The sequence below is a fragment of the Tursiops truncatus genome, chromosome 15 (assembly GCF_011762595.2).
Source record: "Tursiops truncatus isolate mTurTru1 chromosome 15, mTurTru1.mat.Y, whole genome shotgun sequence".
NCBI classification, from domain to species: Eukaryota; Metazoa; Chordata; class Mammalia; order Artiodactyla; family Delphinidae; genus Tursiops; species Tursiops truncatus.
This window is the reverse complement of record NC_047048.1, coordinates 58,878,373-58,896,421: the sequence shown is the minus strand read 5'-3', so window position 1 is coordinate 58,896,421 and position 18,049 is coordinate 58,878,373. Positions and strand designations below refer to the sequence as shown.

Here is an 18,049-nt window from a genome sequence, read left to right as displayed (position 1 = left end):
TGTGCTTTCTAAGGAGTCGGGGCAGAATGGAAAAAAAAATCACAGCAAGTCACCTCATCTCATTTTCTCATTTAAAGAACAGAGACAGTTACTTGAAGTATTTGTGAGGATTAAAAGAAATATCTGTATTTCCTCAGTTCTGTATGGTAGCCTCTATGTTTACCCAATGCCATGTCTGAGGAAATTTGGGCAGGAAGAGAAAATAACAACTTGTATCTTATCTAATAACAAAAAAAGAACAGCTTTACTGAAGTAAAACTGACATGATGAATTACACGTATTTAAAGCAAAGCATTTGGTAAGTTTTAACATACGTATACACCCGTGAAACCACCGTAGTCAAGATAATGAACCATATCATCACCTATAAACGTTTCCACATGTGTAATTTAGAGCAGGGGCTCTGGGAACTCCCATTTGTCTGTGATTTTCAGAAGGATCATTCTCTTGTTTCAATGCTCTGCTGTAGTCTTAACCTTCTTGACGATGGTATATTTGAACTTGTGTTTTGTAAGTGAAGTTTGATGGGATGGTGGCTCATGTGGCAGGAGATATGTGTGCATTCATTCCTTGCTACCTTATTAGTATATGCGTTTGTGATGCCTGCTACGTGGCTTCTGTAACAAGCTTATTTTGTATGTAGGGCCACACGCTCAGAAGGGCTCCTCTCTTGTTTTAATGCTCTGCTGTCACATCTTAAAATTCTTAATAATTGTCATCTTGAAATTTTTCATTTTATCTTTGAACCTGTGTATTGGAAGTGAAGTCCAATGGGCAATGGATCTTGTGTGTGAGCAGAAGAGAAACATGCGATATGGGTGTTCACCATTCACATACAGTGTTCACAGTGCCCCATGAGCATAGAATTCTGGTGAACCCACAACGCATGGACATTCAGCGAGACTCAAAATGAGTACAAGGGAAGCGTGTTATATCTATGGTAAGGAGGGGCACCAAAGAGGCCACGCTTTCTGTTCAAACTAGAAGTTTCTTAGGTCCCAGAAAAAAGGTAATGGCCTTCCAAGAAACAAGGACAATCAAGGAAACTTAACATATCCTTTCTTAGTCATGATACTTCCCTGTTTTAGCCAATCACTTACACTGAAAATGATAACATAGAAGGAAGGGGAAACATAGGACACCTCATACTTCCCTTTCCTTTCAGCCTTCCTCATTCATTAGTAAGTAGGAAGTAGGGAGTGTCGGTAAAATGTGTGAATATCAAGAAGTGAAATAAAAGCAATTCAGTTGGTTTGGTGCAACATTTCCACTGTCCTGGTAAGAATGTATGAGCTATGCAATACCAACGGTGTAGTTTCAGTGATTCCACATATGAGTTAAATGCTCTTAGATTGCATTTAAAACTGTCATTGCACAATATAAACATGAATGGTAAAATTCATGCTAATAATTTAAAATTAATTTTTCTTAGAACAGCATTTAGTAGTAAATAAAAAACACCATGACAAGTTGGGAGAGACTAGAAGAGAGGAAACAGCTTTATACTTCAATACTCCTACTGGCACGTTTCTCCTACTTTTTGAACAAGGGGGCCCGCATTTTCATTTTGCATTGGGCCCTGCAAATTATGTTGTTGGCCCGGTTTGGAAAGCTTGCTGTCAGGACGCTTCCTCTCAGAATGCAGCTGCCGTGCTGGGAGCAAGCCCAAGCCATATGGAAAGGGCACGTGTAGGTGCTCCAGTCAACAGTCCTGCCCAAGCCCAGCCTTTGGGGCATCCCAGCACAGGTGACAGAAATACAGCCTTCAGATGATTCCACTCCTACCTCTCCTAGCCCTCCCCCAGCCCCACCTCAACTTCCAGACACCTCCATCCACCTGGGTCTTCCAGCTGAGACCCAGCCTTCATGGAGTAGAGACAAGCCATCCCTGCAGTACCCTGTCTGAGTTCCTGATCTACAGAATCCATGAACAAAATAAAACACATGGTTGTTATGTTTCACCAGAGATTAGGGTAGTTTGATATGCAGTAATAAATGTATCATAGTTTATTCACTCGCGTTGATTCCAATCTTTTGTTAATACAAATGAAGCTGCAATGAATAACTGTGCATAGTCTATGTACACTTAGGGCAGATTCCTAGAAACGAGGATTACTGTGTCAAAGGGTAAAATGCATACACAATTTTGTTAGCTCTTGCCAAATTCCTCTCTAAACAGCCTTCTTTGTGTTTACAGTATATTTGTACATGTATAATTCCCCTCCCCAACATACCTACAGAGAAACATACATAGAGAAAAATGCATAGAGGTACAGCTTGATGAATTCTTGATGAAACTAAACACATGTGTAACCCTCACCCAGGTCAAGAAACAAACATTCCTAGCAGCCTAAAAGCTGCCCTTGTCCCCCTTCCCAGTGAGTACACCCTTCCATGGTATGAATTTACCACTATTTATCCAATTTCCTTTTGGTATTTCCCATTAGGGGCTAATACATTCTATGCTCCTTGGCTTTTATTATAGTCATCAGAACCTGTTGCACAGATGTCACGTTTGTTAGATCCTCCTCTATGGTTCTGCCGTTCTGTTGGGTTATTGTTCTCAAAGTAGGTTCCTGTGGAACCCTGGGGTTCTTTCTCAAATGACAGGAAAAAGAACAAATGCATGGATTGGCTCTTCTCAGTGCAAAAATTTTCCTAAAACCTTTGGGGTTCGTTCCCACTTGTCGGCTACCAAGTTTTAGCGATGACAGATGTGCAAGAAACAGGAAATAATAGGAAGACTCAGAAATACCATGGGCTGCTACTGAGATATAATAACAGTGGTCATCATCTACGGAGAAGTCTTTTGCATTGGGATAGGGTCTTTTACGTACAGTAGATAGATCTTCTCTAATCTTCAAAAGCCTTGGCGAAATAGGTATTGGGACCCCTCTTTCACTGGGAGTGAAAACCCAGGCTCTGAGAGGGGAAGTAACTTGCTCAAGGTTCATTGCTCACATTGGAGAATGGCAAAGCCTATAGGCTCTGGGCTCCCCAACGGCCCTGGCTTCCTTCGGTTTAGACCACATCTTTGTGTCCTCTTCTCAGTCTGGCACCCAAGGCTCTGCCTCCTCTGCCTCTTTCAGAGCACTGGCCTCTTCCTTCCCCTTCCTGAATATTCTCAAGCTTCTCCCTGAGCCAGCCCCTGGGCCTTTGCACATGCTGCTCCCTCTGCCTGGAACCCTCTTTTTCCTCTTTACCTAACTCCTCCTCGTCCTTCAAGGACGCCTTCCCTAAGTTGGTATCCTTGCTCCAATAGCACTGTATAGTTCCCCTGTCACTGTCACTGTGCTTTTCGTTGTTTGGTTATTGAATTTCTGTCTCCTCCCATCCACCCCAGACTGTAGGCACCTTAGAGCAGGTGTCTGTCTGTCTTGTTCATGGCTGTGTCCACAGAGCCTAGCACAGTTGCTGGCACATAGTAGGCACTCAATAACATTTGCTGAGGGAAGGGACCATCTTACTTGAGTCCCATGGCAACCCTGTGAAGCAAGCAGGGCTGGGCTGCTCACTCCCATTTTACAGATGAGGATAGTGAAGCCCAGAGAGGGAAGGGTCCAGTCCCCTGTGACTTGTGGACACAACCAGGCCTGGGTGACTGTGGTCCTGACACCTCTCCCAGACCGAGGGGTGGGGCCTCAGCCAGCCAGGGGGGCTTCCAGGGCTCCCGTAGCCCTCCCTTGTTTCCCAGATTGGAAGTGACAAGTGTAACCCTCTCCTGCCCAGGACCTGGTGGGCGGGGTGGGAGGGGTGCGTGGGTGCAGCCGGAGGTGGGATCAGAGCGGCGAGAAGGCCGAGGAGGTAGACAAGAAAGCTAAGTCCTACTTGCAGAAGAGTTGTGGGGTGGCGGAGCTGTGGTCACGTTCTGAAGCCAGGGCAGGGGAGTCAGGAAGTCAGAAGCAGGAAGGAAGCTCCCGTCCCTGCCCCAGGAGGATCCAGAGGGCTCAATGGCCTTTATCTTCCTGTGTGTTCCAAGCACTGGTCAGCTTGGACTCAGCAATTGCTTATGTATTTATTTTCCTTTAATCTTGGTCACAGGGAACATAAGACTCTGGAGCAGGTGATTTGGGTCCAAAACCACCTCTGAAACCCCTCACTGTGTGACTTTGGCCAAGTATCTTGGCTTCTCTGGACCTCCATTTCCCCATCTGTAAAAGGGGGAGATGATAATAGTACCTATCCCATACGGCCATTATAGGGCTTCCCCAGATATTCTAAGGGAAGTTCTTCGTGGGGTGCCTGGCATAGAGAAATAATTAGAGATAACATCACAGAGAACTTACTATGTACAGGCCCAGTACGAGGGCCCTTACAGTTTACTAAGCCTTCATGTGGAATTTGGAGGCTCCAGCATGATCCTCGAAAGGGGCAGAAGTGGGACTTGGACCTAGCTCTCTACAGAACCAGAGGGCTGAACCAAAGAACCATGTTACTTAGACAGAGCAGCTGCTGCATGCCGGGCCCTGCATTCTGTTCCATAGGGCAATAAAGGTCAAGTGGAAATGGACAGTTCTTCCAGGACAACTGATGGCCATCTGGGACCCTCTCTTCAGGAGGAATACTTCAGGCCCAAAGCTGCACTCCAGTTTAAGAACCCCTGCAGCAGGAGGGGAGCTGGAGAGGGGCTGAGCTAGGCGGTGAAGAGTCCTCCTTGTAGGCTGAGCTCAGGGTACTTGGGAGCCGCTGAAGGCTCTAGGCAGGGGAAGTGACATGACTGTAGGCCAGGAGGGAGCAAACCTGGAGATGGGGCTCTATTGGGAGGCTGCTGGGATCTTCCAGGCAAAACATGAGGCTGGGGTGAGAGGGCAGGCGCTGGAGGGGGAGCGGTGCCGGATGTCCTGCTTCCCTTCCTGCCAGCTGGGAAAAGTCACCTTTGGGTACAGCTTGCCCTGCTCCCAGAGAAGGAAGCTGAGGTGGAGGATGGCAGAGCCACCCACCAGACATAGACGGCTCAACTCCAGACATACACAAAAGAGAAATATTTAACTTACTGAGTTTTGGGGTCTTTCTGCTACAGCAGCTTGGCCTGTACCAGAACTCACTGTGTGACCTCAGGCAAAGGACTTTACTTCTCTGAGCCTCAGTTTCCACATTTGTAAAACAGGGGCAATAACAGAACCCACTAGGATTCCGAAGTGGTGTGTGTAGAGCTAACACGGAGGAGCCATGCAGTGGATGCCCCTTATCCCCACACAAGCCCCTGGCTGGCCCCTAACTCCCGTCTAGCCCAGTGGCAAGACTTTTATTTTCTCTTCCTCCTTCTGACTCCCGTGGTGGCACAGGCTCAGGGCAGTGGACACAACAGACGTCAGACCCAGGGTCTGGATGACTTTCAGACAGAGGCGATCCCTCTCCTGAATTTTACAGATTAGGAAACTGAGGTCTAGAGAGGGGCAGGAATTTGCCCCAGCTCCACAGCAACTCGGGCAGAGTGGTGCTGGATCCAGTCCCTCGTGGGCACCGGGGTGGGGAGTTGATTTCCGAAATAGGTGTCGGGGGCACCTCTTCCCACCACTCTCCCTTGGCTCACTGGCTCAGTGGCATCACTCTCCCACACTAGCCTCCTTATGGTTCCTCACAACTACCTCAGGGCCTTTGCACATGCTGTTCCCTCCAGTGGGCCTACTCTTCCCCCAGCTCCTCACCTGGCTGCCTCTTTCTCACCTTTAGTCCTCAATTTAAGTGTCCCTCTTCAGAGAGTCCTTCCCTGATCACCCTGCCTCTGAAATCTTTTATCTGTAACTCCTGTTTATTTTCTTCACTTACCATATATTAATTAGTTAATTTAGTTAAATAAAAAAATTTTTTTTAAATTTTATTTTGGCGGGTCTCTCCCTCTAGCCTGTTAAGCTCTATGATTTCGGGACTGTGGCCATCTGTCTCTCTCGTTTGCTGCTCCCTCCCCATCACCGAGGCAGGCCTTGGCCCAGGCAGGTCCTCAGTACGTCCCTGCCATGTGAAAGAATGAATACGTGGATGAATGAATAAATACATGAGTGAATGTGCCAGGCCTGGATGTCCACCACTGCACTGAATTTGCACGACTTCCCCATGACTAGAGCACAGTCTCTGCATTGTGCAGATGTGGAAAGTGAGGCTCAGAGAGGTCCCACAGGGGAGGGTGGGAATGTGTTGGATGTTAAAGGCCATTGGACTTCCCTGCCCTCAGGACACAGGCAACAGCAGCTCACAGGCCACATTACACGTTAATCTAACACAAGAAAGTAACACATTTTTGCTGGATGTGGCCTGGACCAGATTCCATTCACAGAAGGGCTGCTCCATCAAAAGATGCTGATGCTGCTGTTGCCAAGGCAACACTGTTAGCTTTCCGAAGCATCTTCAGTGAGAGAGGTGAAGGCCCAGATGGACACTGGGGGGGGGCGGGGGGAGGAAGTCTGGAAAAAGGGATCAAATCACCCAGCCAGCAGGACAAACCATCCTGATGCTGACTTATCCCCTGCCCCCTGCAAAGGGCCACCTCCTACCCCATCCATGATTGTTGTCTCTAGGCTGTGCTCAGTGAACTCTCTCCCCCAGTGTGGCAACTGCCTTTGCTGCGAACGTGCAGAGATCGTGGGAAGAATGCATTCTGCCTGCCTCGCTCCATCGGGACCTACCAGGTGCCAGTGGGAAAGACAGATTAGTCTTGGAAAACTTTCCAGAAAGTTCCTTCAGCCCTTGATATAGGTGGAGGGGACACCACTCCAGCATTTTTGTGGTCGGTGCCAAGGTGCCTCCAGAGAGCTCTGGACGAGGGAGGCAGCTGATAGGTGCAAGTGCACTGGAGGTGGTGACTGGCTGTGCCTCTCGGATGAAACTTTCCCTCTCTGAGCTCTAATTTCTTCATTACTAAAATGGGGGAACGCTGGTCTGATTCAGGGAGAGGGGACAAGGATTCTACATAGGAACCTGCAGATGTAGGTATCTCAGAAGCCGGCTCCTGCAAGCGGTGGCCTCCAGGAGACCCACCCAAGGCCAAGACCTCACCAGCCAGGCCCCCTAGGGCCTTGTGCACCCAGAATCCTTTAGCTGTTCATGTCTGCAGCCACGGTGAGTCAGCGTTGCTCTCTTTTAGATGTTTGTGGGTGCTCCATCTTTATAGCACAGATGAGAACTGGAGGCTTAGAGAGGGCAGGGGCTCTGCTCCTGTGACAGAGCCTGTACTGCGAACCAAGGTCTGACACCTCTGGGCAGAACACAGCAGTGTCCTTGATAGTCTGGGGCAAACCAGGGATTAGCTGGAGCCTGAGGGGCAGGCCTTGGGGGCAGGGAGGCTAGGAGAAGAGGCAGAGATGGAGATAAGAGAGATGGGAGTCTGAGAGATGGAAAGAGAAAAAGTGAACCTCTGTTCTTGCCTGCCCAGCATCCCTGCTTCCTAAAGTGGCTCCTTAGTTTCCCCAAGGCCAGTCCACACGACTTGGAGGGAACTAACTCCACCCCCTGGTTCCAGGCATGATAGTGTGACCCAGGTCTCGTCAACCAGAATCACAGTGATAAGCACAGGGATGGACACAGAACCAGTCCTGGCTGGAAGGAATCCTGCCTTTGCTGGAATCCCTGGGACAGGGGAGCTTTCTATCTGAAGGATGCTGAGCAGGCAGGCCACAACCCTGGGGCTGCTGGAGCCATCTTTCAGGAGAGAACGTGACTGAGAATGAGGTCAGCATGGTGGAGGGCAAGCCTGAGAGGTGGGGAGGGACATCACTTGAGCACCTGGATCTAACCACATCTGAATCCATCCCTAGACTCCCTGTATGTGAGTCAATCCATTCCTCAGGATAAGGTTTCTATCCCTTGCACTTGAGAGTCCTGGCACAGAGAAGGAAGGAAAGTAAGAAGGAAGGACGAATATTTTAAAGAACAGGTGTGTGAGCGTTACCCAAATCGGCTTCTTGGTCTTCTCAGACAACTGGAGTGCAGACAGGGATTTGGGACTTCACCCCACCCAGAGGAGCTCTGTTCCCGGGGCACACAGCATTGCCTACACACTTGTAGCACAAAAATAAATGCTGTAGATACAAAAATAAAATGCTTACCTTCCCTGGGTCAGAAGAAGGGGTGGCATGCGCTAGGGGGCCGATTTCTCCACCCCATGCACCTCTTTGGGAACTAACATTTATTAGGCACCTGTTTCATGCCAGGCTCTGTTAAGAAGTTGCAATACAAGGTCTCATTTCCTCCTGCCCCATCACAGCAAGGAGGGAATATCACCATCTCCATTTCACAGACCAGAGGATTGAGGCCTTGAGAGGCTGAGCCACTGGCTTCAAGTTCAAGAGCTGCAGCAGGGCTGTCTGACTCCTAAGTCCTGCCGACAGCACCACACTGTACACCGTAGACACTAAATAAAGGCTGGCCGAGCAAATGCTGGGCAGGGCGGTGTCAGCCTCCTGGGCAGCCACCTGCCCCTAAGTACTTTTCCCTCCTGCCTGAAGTCACCATTAGCAACCACATCCTTTGGATTCCCTGAAGGAGATCAGCATTAATCTGTGCTGGGTTTAATCAGTGGATTGGCCGAGGTGGGACCCAGGGGCGGGGGCAGAGCCCAGTGGGATGAAGGTGCCCCATTTCCACCGTGCAGCCCCATCCAGGAGAAAACCTTCTGAAGACAGAGGTGCAACCTGGCGGTAGGGCAGGTCGGCTGTGGGCTGAGTCCGGGTGTTGGCTGAGGACGACAGGACTTTGGTGGCCTCATCAGGTCTGAGGAGGGTGACACAGTAATGGGACTGGGTGGCAGAGTGGCTGTGGCCCCTCTCTGAAAAAAGTTCATGAGAAGCCCGTGGTCTCCCAGACTCAGCAAAGGCCCAGTCTCCATGGAGCCCTAGCTGCAGCATCGCTGTTGGACAAGGCAAGAGGAGGCTAGGGGCTCTGCCTTGGAGGCGGGAGGGATCTGGACCCAGCTCTTGGTGTCCTGTTCGAGGCAGAGTGGGCCCCAAGAGCCCCTGAACTTGAGCTGGTATGAGCTGGGGTCACATGGAGTGCTGAGGGCAGCCCCCGGACAGAGATCTGGCTTCCTACGGACAGAGAAGCCTTGGAGCACAGACAGGAAACTTAGTTCTAGACCCTTCTTCAGCGACGGTGTATCTGTTTTAACCCAAAGGTTCCTTCCAGTTGTTTTTAGAGGCTGAGAATGTCACTGTGGCCCTCGTAGCTAGAAATGGTGAAAGCAGCTGGGGCTGGGGATAGTGACCTGGGGTTTCAGCTCATGACATATGAGGACCAGCTTTTTCCAAGGGTATCCACAGCCCTGAGAGATGCTCTGGGATAGTCAGGGCCCATTTTCAAATAAATAAATTTGGGGAAAGCTGCCTACTCTAGCCCTTTCATGGGCAGTCACTAAGCACATGACCACACTAATGGCCCTGACAAGGCCTGCAGCTAAGAATGCCGGTTCACGTTGATTTAACCTGGTGTTTCCCTCCCTCACTTGACCACAGGTACTTTTAGAGGGGAGTCCTAGTTATTCTCTCTGGAATATATTCTAGGACATTTAAGGGGTAAAGGAATCCCTCTTAGATCTCCTGGAGCCCCTGAGAAACCACATCTGAGCTTTAGATGCTGGGGCCTAGGAGTGGTGGACAATGTGGGCAGAAATAACTCCCGTTATAGGGTGGATGCAGCTCCTTCAGTCCTGAACAGAAAGTTCAAGGACATCTCAAGGCTGAGAAAGCTTGGAACAAGAGATGGCCTTCCCAACAACCCAGGGACAGACTCTGGACCTCCATCTGGGCAGTTTCCCGCCTGTAAATACCTTTCCGCCTGCCTCACATCCCACCACTAGTCGTGTATTCCTTTGAGGAGCCCAGTTAAATCTGTTCTCAGCTCATCCAGGGCACTGCGACCCTCAAGCTGGCCGGAGGGCCCTGCAGGAGGCAGGAGAGAAGAGGAAATAGGGACAATGAAGAGGCAGGAACCCCCAAACACCCACCATTTCACAACTTGAGGGAAAAAGGGAGGGAGGTGACTCTTCTGGACTCCTGGGGTAAGGAGGGCTGGCTCAGGGGACCCAGGGTGTCCAGGACGAGGTCCTGGCGTTGTGTCCTGTGTTTGGGTCCAGCTTGTTCAGAGGATACCACATCCAGGTCCTCCTGCGGGACCAGCCTCCAGGTGGGCTGCTCCTTAGATGTCTGTGGGACGCACCATCATGCGAGTAGAACGCAGCGAGTAGCTGGGGCCTTGGAAGTAGTGCCAGCGGATGCCGTTGAGCTTGCGCACGTGGTGGCGGGCCGGGTAGTAGATGCCATTGAGGTTTGAGAGGCCGCAGGCATCAAACCACCATCCTGGTGGAGGGGGAGTTAGAGGCTCTGGGGATGTGGGAGCCCAGCCAGTGGGGGAGGGCAGCCCCCTACCCCGAAGATGAATCAGGGCTGGTGGCTCCTCTGGGAAGCCAGCTTGCTGGAGACGGGGCTGGGTGGGAACGGGCATTGGCTGGTGGGGGAGGGAGGCTCCCAGACCCGCCGCTCAGTATGGGGCCTCCAGAGGCAGTGCACTCATGTCTGTCTCTCTGTGTCTCTCTCTGATCTCTCTGTCTCTCTTTGCTCTCCCTTACCCTACCTTTCTGGGTCTCTCTGTCTTTCACACACTTTGTCCATCTGTCTTTCTGTGGTCTGCGTTTCTCTCTCCATCTCTCCCTCTGTACTTCCCTCTGTCCCCGTGTAGCTCTGTGCCCAGCACTCTGTCTGTCCATCCTGATGTCTCTCTCGTCTCCATCTGTCCCTGTCTCTGTGTCTCTGGAGGTCTCCTCTGATCTCTGTCCTTCCCATTCTGTCTCTCACTCCTCATCTCCCACTCTCTGATGTCTCTCCCCACAGAAAACACTGCCTAAGCCAGAGTTGGTGGGCAGCTGCCCCTCTGCCCTCCACCCAGGTCTCCCGCCTCCGGATCCTGCTTGGCCCGGGAGGAGGGTTGGGGAGGAAGTCTCAGGCCTGGGGTTGGGGCAGATTAGGCATTGTACCCCCCTAGGGTGCACCCTGGGCCCTGCTCTCAGTGCTTCTCAGCGGTCTCAGAGGAGAACTGGTGATGCCAGCTTTAGGAGGAGGTGAGACCTTGGAGGGGACCTCAAGGAGCCTGTCGGGGGGAACGTATGGATGAGGGACGGCCAGGCCAGCCCGTGGGTGAGCGAGACCCTGACCTGCACCCACTTCTTGACGGCACCTGGCTGCACAAGGACCCGAGTGGGGAGGGGATGGGCGTATTCAGCCAGGCGTGCCTGTGGGGAGGTGGGGCTTCACCCCGCCCTGCACCCACCTCCGGACAGCATCTGGGCGCACTTGCAGAGGCAGTTGTCGTTGTCTGCGTCGCGGGTGCTGAAGTTGGTGCCCTGCAGGACCAGGCTGCTCTGGCGCCCCGCCGAGCCGCTGTACCCACTCAGGGAAAGCCTGGAGGCCACCCGGAGGTGGTGATGGGAGAGGGGCCCAGAGTCAGGTTGGGGGTGGTTGCGGAAGGGGTTCCCCTCCAGTTGTGCTGAGGCATCTTCCCTCCCTGTCTGCTGCCTGCAGGGACAGAGTGCCCACCCCGTGCCAGGCCTCCCTCAGCTGGCTGAACCTGAGTCTTGGCCAGTTGTGAGAATGATCGTGACAATAATAATGAGGACCACGGCTAACATTTTTTTGAACATCTACTATGTGCCAGGCATTGTTTAAAGCACTTTACATGGGTTAATTCATTCTCATTTAATCCTCAAAATACCTTAGTATCCCCATTTTACAGACGAGGAAACAGAGCTCCCAAGAGCCCCAGGAGCCTGCCTGAGATCTCAGAACAAATGAGGGTGAGAGACAGATCCCAGCCCCATCTGGCCTGACTCGGGAGCTGTGTGCATCACCTTCCCAGCTGACAATCCGGCAACCCCAGCCCTATCACACCTCACGCCCACCCACGCCCTCCGGGAAGCCTTCCTTGACCACAGCAGCCCACATGGATCAGGGCCCTGAGGCATCCCCAGCCCTGTGACCTCCACCCCTGCAGCCAGCTGGGGAGGGTTTCTATTTCTCGGTCAGGCTATGAGGCCCTGGCGGGCACATCCAGGCCTTTGTGGTGATTACGACCACAAGTTCTGGGGGTAAAACGCCTGGATTCAAATCCCAGCTGTGCCGCTCGTCAGCTGTGTGGCCTTGGGCAGATTGCTTCGCCTCTCGGCTTCAGTTTCTTCATCTGTTAAAACGGTAACGATAGTATATTAACCGTCATGGTGATGGGGTGACCTCGGCGTGTGACAGGTGCAGGGCAGCACTGGCACACAGTAAGTGCCTGGCACGTTCGGTGCTTGTGGACTCGTCCCATCCTGTCCCCGTGTTCCCAGCCCGTGTGCATGGCTGGCACAGGCTTCCACTGAGCCTGGCAGGAGAGAGTGTTGGGGGCTTGTAGCAGGGCAGGGGCTGCACTGGCAGCTGAGGCGGGAGCCAGTTTGGGAGCAACAGAAGGTCCTACGGGTGGAGGCAAGTGGACACCAGATGCAGCCGGGGCAGCTCGGGGAAGCCCTGGCTCCCCAGGGCAGGGCCTGCGAGATGCCCCCATTGGGATCCAGAGGAAATGTGGGGCCTGGGCATGAGGCCACCTCAGTCCCTGCATCTACCCCCTGTGTTCTCTGTCTGTGGTGAGGGCAGGGCTGGCTCAGCGTGGCCAGCCGTGAAGCCTTAACTGTGCCCTTAAATGTGCCACCCTGGGCTTGCATGAGTGGCATTGCAAATCACCCGCCAAGAGGCCCACCTGGCCAGGGGCTCCCTGGGGTGGGGACAGGCTGGCCGGCCCACCCGCTTATATGGTCCCAGCTTCTCCTTGTGGCCATTGAGGGCTCCATTTGAGGGCTCAGTCATGTCAGTTCAAGGCCAGGCTCGGGACTCAGGCTAAAGTTTGGGGTCACCTTTAGTCTGGGGCTGTGTGGAATCAGTGCTGGACAAAGCCGAATGATCTCATGGGGTCACTGCGGCAGCACTGGCCCCAAGTCCTCAGCCTCCCTTCCCCTCGTCTCTGGGAGCCAGAAGGGGGATCTGTGATCTCTAAGGGACCCTCAAGTCATGAGCCGGGAAGCCGCAGTTGACCCATTGCTCAGATGCACTTTGGACATAATCATGGCTCAGGTCTGAGGAACACAAACATACACACGAGTCCTTGGACACCCCCAATTGAGACACACGAGGTGCGTGAGTCTGTGCCTGAGGCCGTGAGCATCCGGATGCAAGTCTCTGTGCCTGCATGTTCATGTGTGCGTTTAAGTTTGTGCGGCAATCTCTATGGTGGGTCTGAGTGTGCGCTCTGGAATATGTCTTTGTGCCCGAGATTGTGTGCGTGTTTACCTGAGAGGGCTTCTCTGAGGCATGTTTGCACACGTGCCTGGGTGTGTGTCTGTGCTTGTTTGTGTGGCTGTGGCACTTGTGTGAGTCTGTGCCCTGAAGGTTCAAGTGTGTACCCCAGGGGTACATGTGCATGTGCGTCTGTGCGTGTCCCTGTATATCTCTGTGTGTATCTGGTGCTTGTTGCCGGGTCTGGGTGTGTGGGCACCTCTGGAAGGCCTGTGCCTGTGTCTTGTCTGTGCCTCCCCCATCCCGCTCCGTGGGCCACTTCTCTGCAGTCTTATGCCTGCACCCCAGCTGGGCTCCAGAGGGTTCCCATTATTGTGTCTGACAAATAAGGGTGCCCCTCCCACCCCGATGCCCACGCTCCAGCTTCTGCCTGCCCAGGTTTCGCCACCTCTAGGCTTCCCTATGGGGATCCACCCCACCTCACCAGGCAGCTGACTCTGTACGGTGGGGACCCAGGGACGGCACCTGTTTCTGTCACTCTCCCCTTAGCCCTTCTCTGGCAGTTTCTATGTGTTTTCCAGGATCTTCCAGGCTTTTCCTGCATGAGCAGGGCCTATTCCTTACGATCCCCGGAGCCCTTGAAAGAGCCTTGCTCAGGTTTGGGGTTTCTGTGGCCAGCTGCATGTCAACTCTTCTTTCTGCCTTCTTTTCAGAATCTCCCTGCTGCCTGAGGAGCCCTTTCTATCCTCTCTCTGTCTGCAGAATGCCTACTCTTCATAGGCACCACCTCCTCCAGGGAGCCCTCCCCGATAGCGCAAGCATCTCTATGCCCTTGTGCTTTCCCCTTAGGCAGCTCCTGTCTTCTTGGGGGTGTGGGTTTGCTTGTGGACACACTCACCCTCAGACACACACGACACACTGGACTGTGAACAACTTTGAGGGGTAGAGCGCAGGTCTGATTCTTCCACAAATGATCAGAACCAGCCCATGCCTGGCACAGAGCAAGTGTTCAATATATCATTATTATTATTTAGGGCTCTGCAAAGGGTCACATAGATGTGGGCCCTTTGGAACCTGAGCATAACAGTCTGGAACCATGGGCAGGGAGCTCTCCATGACTCAGATAAAAAGCCAGAGGGAGCTCATCAAATTCACAGAGGGGAGCACAGCAAGGGGTTCCAAATGTAACATACATGTATATGCTTGTATAAATGGACATAAATAATTGAGATATACATAGATGCAGAAATATTATATTTCTGTCTTTGAATATATCGTTTGTATATCTCTAACGTTTATGTAACACTTACCACATGCTGTGCGTTTTCTGCAGATTATCTCAATTATGACACAGATACTATATTTTACAGATGAGGAGACTGAGGCACAGAGAGGTAAGTAACTTGTCTAAGGCCATGAATCCAACGAGTGATAGAGTCAGGGTTCACACCCAGGCAAGCCGGCTCCAGGGCCACGTTCTTTAGCACAATGAGATACTTTTCCCGATGTTTCTTGCGCAAGAAAAATGGCAGATCCTGGACTTAGGGCCACAGAAGCTGCTGCCCAAGAATTGGGTCATGGAGTTGAGGTTTAACTGTTACTTGTGTAGGAAAGGGAGGCTCCCCCAGCTTCCTGTTATGCACTTACCATGTCCCAGGCACTGGAGATGGGAACAGCAGTGAGCTTGCCCAGAGCAGTCCAGCCAAGTGTGTGAAGGGCTGGCTTGGGGACAGTAATTATAACGTTATAATATAATTTGCTGAACATATACTAAGTGCCAGCACTAATGCTGTACGTGTGGTATCTCATTCAAGCTTCACAACACTTCAGATGAGGTAGGCACACCTATGGCTCCCATTTTGCAGATGAGAAGGTGAAGGGACTTGCTCAGGGTCGCTCAGGGAGAGAGGGATAAAGTCAGGATTTAAGCCTTGGCTTTGGTGGTCAGCGGCTTAAAGAGGAGTCAGCAGGACGTTGTGGCTACTCACTGTTCCGCTTAAGGAGTCAGAGGCATCCAGCTGGGCCCTGCCTAGCCCAGAGCCGGGGATGTTTCATTCAGCTCTAGACATTGCACTTGAAGGAGGAACATTATCAGACTGGGTTGGGTCCCACAGAGGGGATGTCAGAACCAGCTAGCTGGAGGAACCAGGGGCATTTAATAGAGGGGTTGGGGACCCATCACCGGGAAGCCCTCAGAGGTGGAATTAGGCATACAATGCAGGCGGACAGAGAGTCATCAGAGATTCTTTGGGAGGAAGTGACCTCCCATCAGTGAAGGCATTCCAGCATGGCTGGATGATGAATGTGGCTGTGGAGGAGATTCTAGCATCATGTGAAGAACCAGATGACATGTGAGGTCCTTTGTGGCCCTAGAGCATGAGTCTATGAATTCAATTCTGTCCTGGTTCCAAGCTAGCTTATCTTTAAGATCCTTGAGTTTCTGAGAGACGTAACATCATGTAGGAGAAACACCATGAGTTTTGGCAGCAAAACTGAATTCAAAACCAGGCCCTACCTGTTTTGTAACTTTGGGCAGGGGACTTAAGCTCTGTGTCTCAGTTCCCACATCGCTAAAGCAGGTACAGCAATGCTTACCTCAGAAGGTTGTGGGGAGGATTAAATGGAGTCATTTGCCTGGAACATAATAGGTGCTCAAGAAATGTTCATTCCTTTTCCTGAACAGAGCCAAGAACCAGGCTGAGGGAGGGGTGAGAGACCTTGATGATTTTCTAATGGGCTCATATTTAAGCCCATCCTGTGGTTAAGAAGCAGAGGTACAGAGAAGCCCACTTGACTTGCCTGAGTTCACACACTGAGCTGGAGCAGAGCCAGAATGAGCCCAGTTCCCCTGATTCCCAGCCTGAAATTTCCACCTCACCCCACAGCATAGGACAGGCTGGGAAAGTCACCTCCCCACTTCTGGGCCTCTGTAAAATGATTGCCTCGGGGTGACTGACCTTGGAAGGCCCCTTCCTGTTCCTGGCATGGCAGTGTCAGCGACATTCTCTCCACCCCACCCAGTGGCCAGGATGTGCTGAGTGCTAACCAGCCGTCTCCAGATCCCATGACGTGCGCCCAAACGGGGGACAGATGGCAGGAACTGGAGACGCCCAGGGACTGACCGCTGGTGCATACTCTGTGGCCACTAGCCCAGGGCTCCCAGCCCACCCATGAGCCTGGGCCCCAAGCCCACCTGTACAGCTGCCCCTCGCTGCCCAGCTGGAAATGCTCATACTGGGCGTAGGCCTCGTTGCCTTCCCAATCTTGCAGCTCCACGCGCAGAGAGTACGCTGCCCTGCTGGTGAGCTGGTGCACCACCTCGTTACCTAACCAGTGCTCCCCGGCTGGGTTGCCAAAGCCCTGGGGAAGAGGAGAATGGGGGTAGGCTGCATGCCGAGGAGGAAGGCTACACCTCTGGTTAAGGAGCTGGGCTGGGCCGGGCTCTGGGGACACTTACCCAAAACCACTTTGCTAGGAGCTCCCCAACTCCTAGAGCAAAAAGACTAAGACTTTTGTGAATGTAAAAGCCTGTTAAAAATAATTGAAATCACATGAATCATAATTGAAATCTATGAAGTTCAAGAACAGGCAAAAAAACAGAAGTCTGTGGTGGTAGGAGTCAGAATAGCTACTACCTTTAGGGGAGTCTTGACTTGGAGGGGACACAAGGAGGGTTTCTGGGGTGCTGGAAGTGTTGTATATCTAGCTTTGAATGGTGGTCATATGGGTGAATACATATGTGAAAATTCACTGAGTCTTACACTTCAGATTTGTGCACTTAGCTACATGAATATTACATCTCAATTAAAAAATTAAATCAGCTGCATAAGTGGTAGAGCAAACATTGTTCAGTGACATGGCAGCCACTGAAAAATTTCAGTGACATAGGAATGTAAAGCTAAGAGCATTGGGAGTCACCAGTGTCCCAGAGTGACACGTGACCAATGCCCTTGGGCAGAACAATAATTCAGCACCGAGGACAGGGCACGCCAAAGCCCCACTCCCCATTTTAGTCATGCTGTACCCCTCATTAGCCTAATGGTTAATGTTCAGCAGTCTTTTGCGTATTTCTGCTTCTGAGCACCCTATTTCTCTTTGCCATTTGAGTGATACTTTAAAACCCAATTGGTTCAAGAACAGTCATAGATTAATTTGGTACTTTTAAAAAAGTATTTATCAAATGAACAGCAAGCAGACACACAAAAAATAGTATTGTATTTCTGAGTATCTTTTTCTATTTCTTTTGCTCTTAAAAACTTTAAGAGCTTTTAAGTTAGCTTGCCAAAAATCCTTTATCCAAAATTTAATTAAAAAATTGAAAGACGATCAGGCACTATTCCTCGTCTTGTAAAATGCATGGGGTCTTTAAGCCAGCAATTCTGAATTTAAAACATCTCTCCTGCAGATGTAGTCATGTATGTGTGCTAAGACAAAGACATTCATTTAAGCGATGCAGCCAGGGGTGAGCAGCGGAGATCACTTTTTTCTCTTCTCTTTTTTGTATTCTTTAAAAATTTTTAGCAAGGTATATGTATTATCTTTTCCAAAAATTAAAACAAAATAAAACTTACACTTTCATTCTTAGGATATATGTCAGGACTTGCAAAAAGAGGGTTCAATTTCGGGTGATGGAGTCCCCGATAGCATACTTGCACTGGCCAAATCTCTTTGAAGGCAGTTGGTTTAGGTGGGCTGAGTTATTTTCTGAGAAGGGTTGGGGGCAAACCAGACCCCTGCCCACAACCCACTTCCTGCCCCAGGTTTCAGGGCTGACAAGCTCCTCCCCAGGGCAGAAATGTTAC

The 18,049-nt window shown here is 51.2% G+C and overlaps 1 protein-coding gene across 1 annotated transcript in view; it reads right to left on the bottom strand.

The window, feature by feature from the left end:
• Positions 1–1,992: 1,992 nt before the first annotated feature.
• Positions 1,993–18,049, bottom strand: part of ANGPT4 (angiopoietin 4) — a 47,305-nt gene continuing 31,248 nt past the window's right edge. Inside the window, exons 7-9 of the mRNA XM_004317680.4 lie at positions 16,441–16,607; positions 11,254–11,384; positions 1,993–10,286 (exon numbers count right to left, since the gene is read on the bottom strand). Coding sequence (XP_004317728.1) covers positions 10,126–10,286; positions 11,254–11,384; positions 16,441–16,607 — 459 coding nt within the window. The 3' untranslated portion in view covers positions 1,993–10,125. The remainder of the gene's footprint in view (positions 10,287–11,253; positions 11,385–16,440; positions 16,608–18,049) is intronic.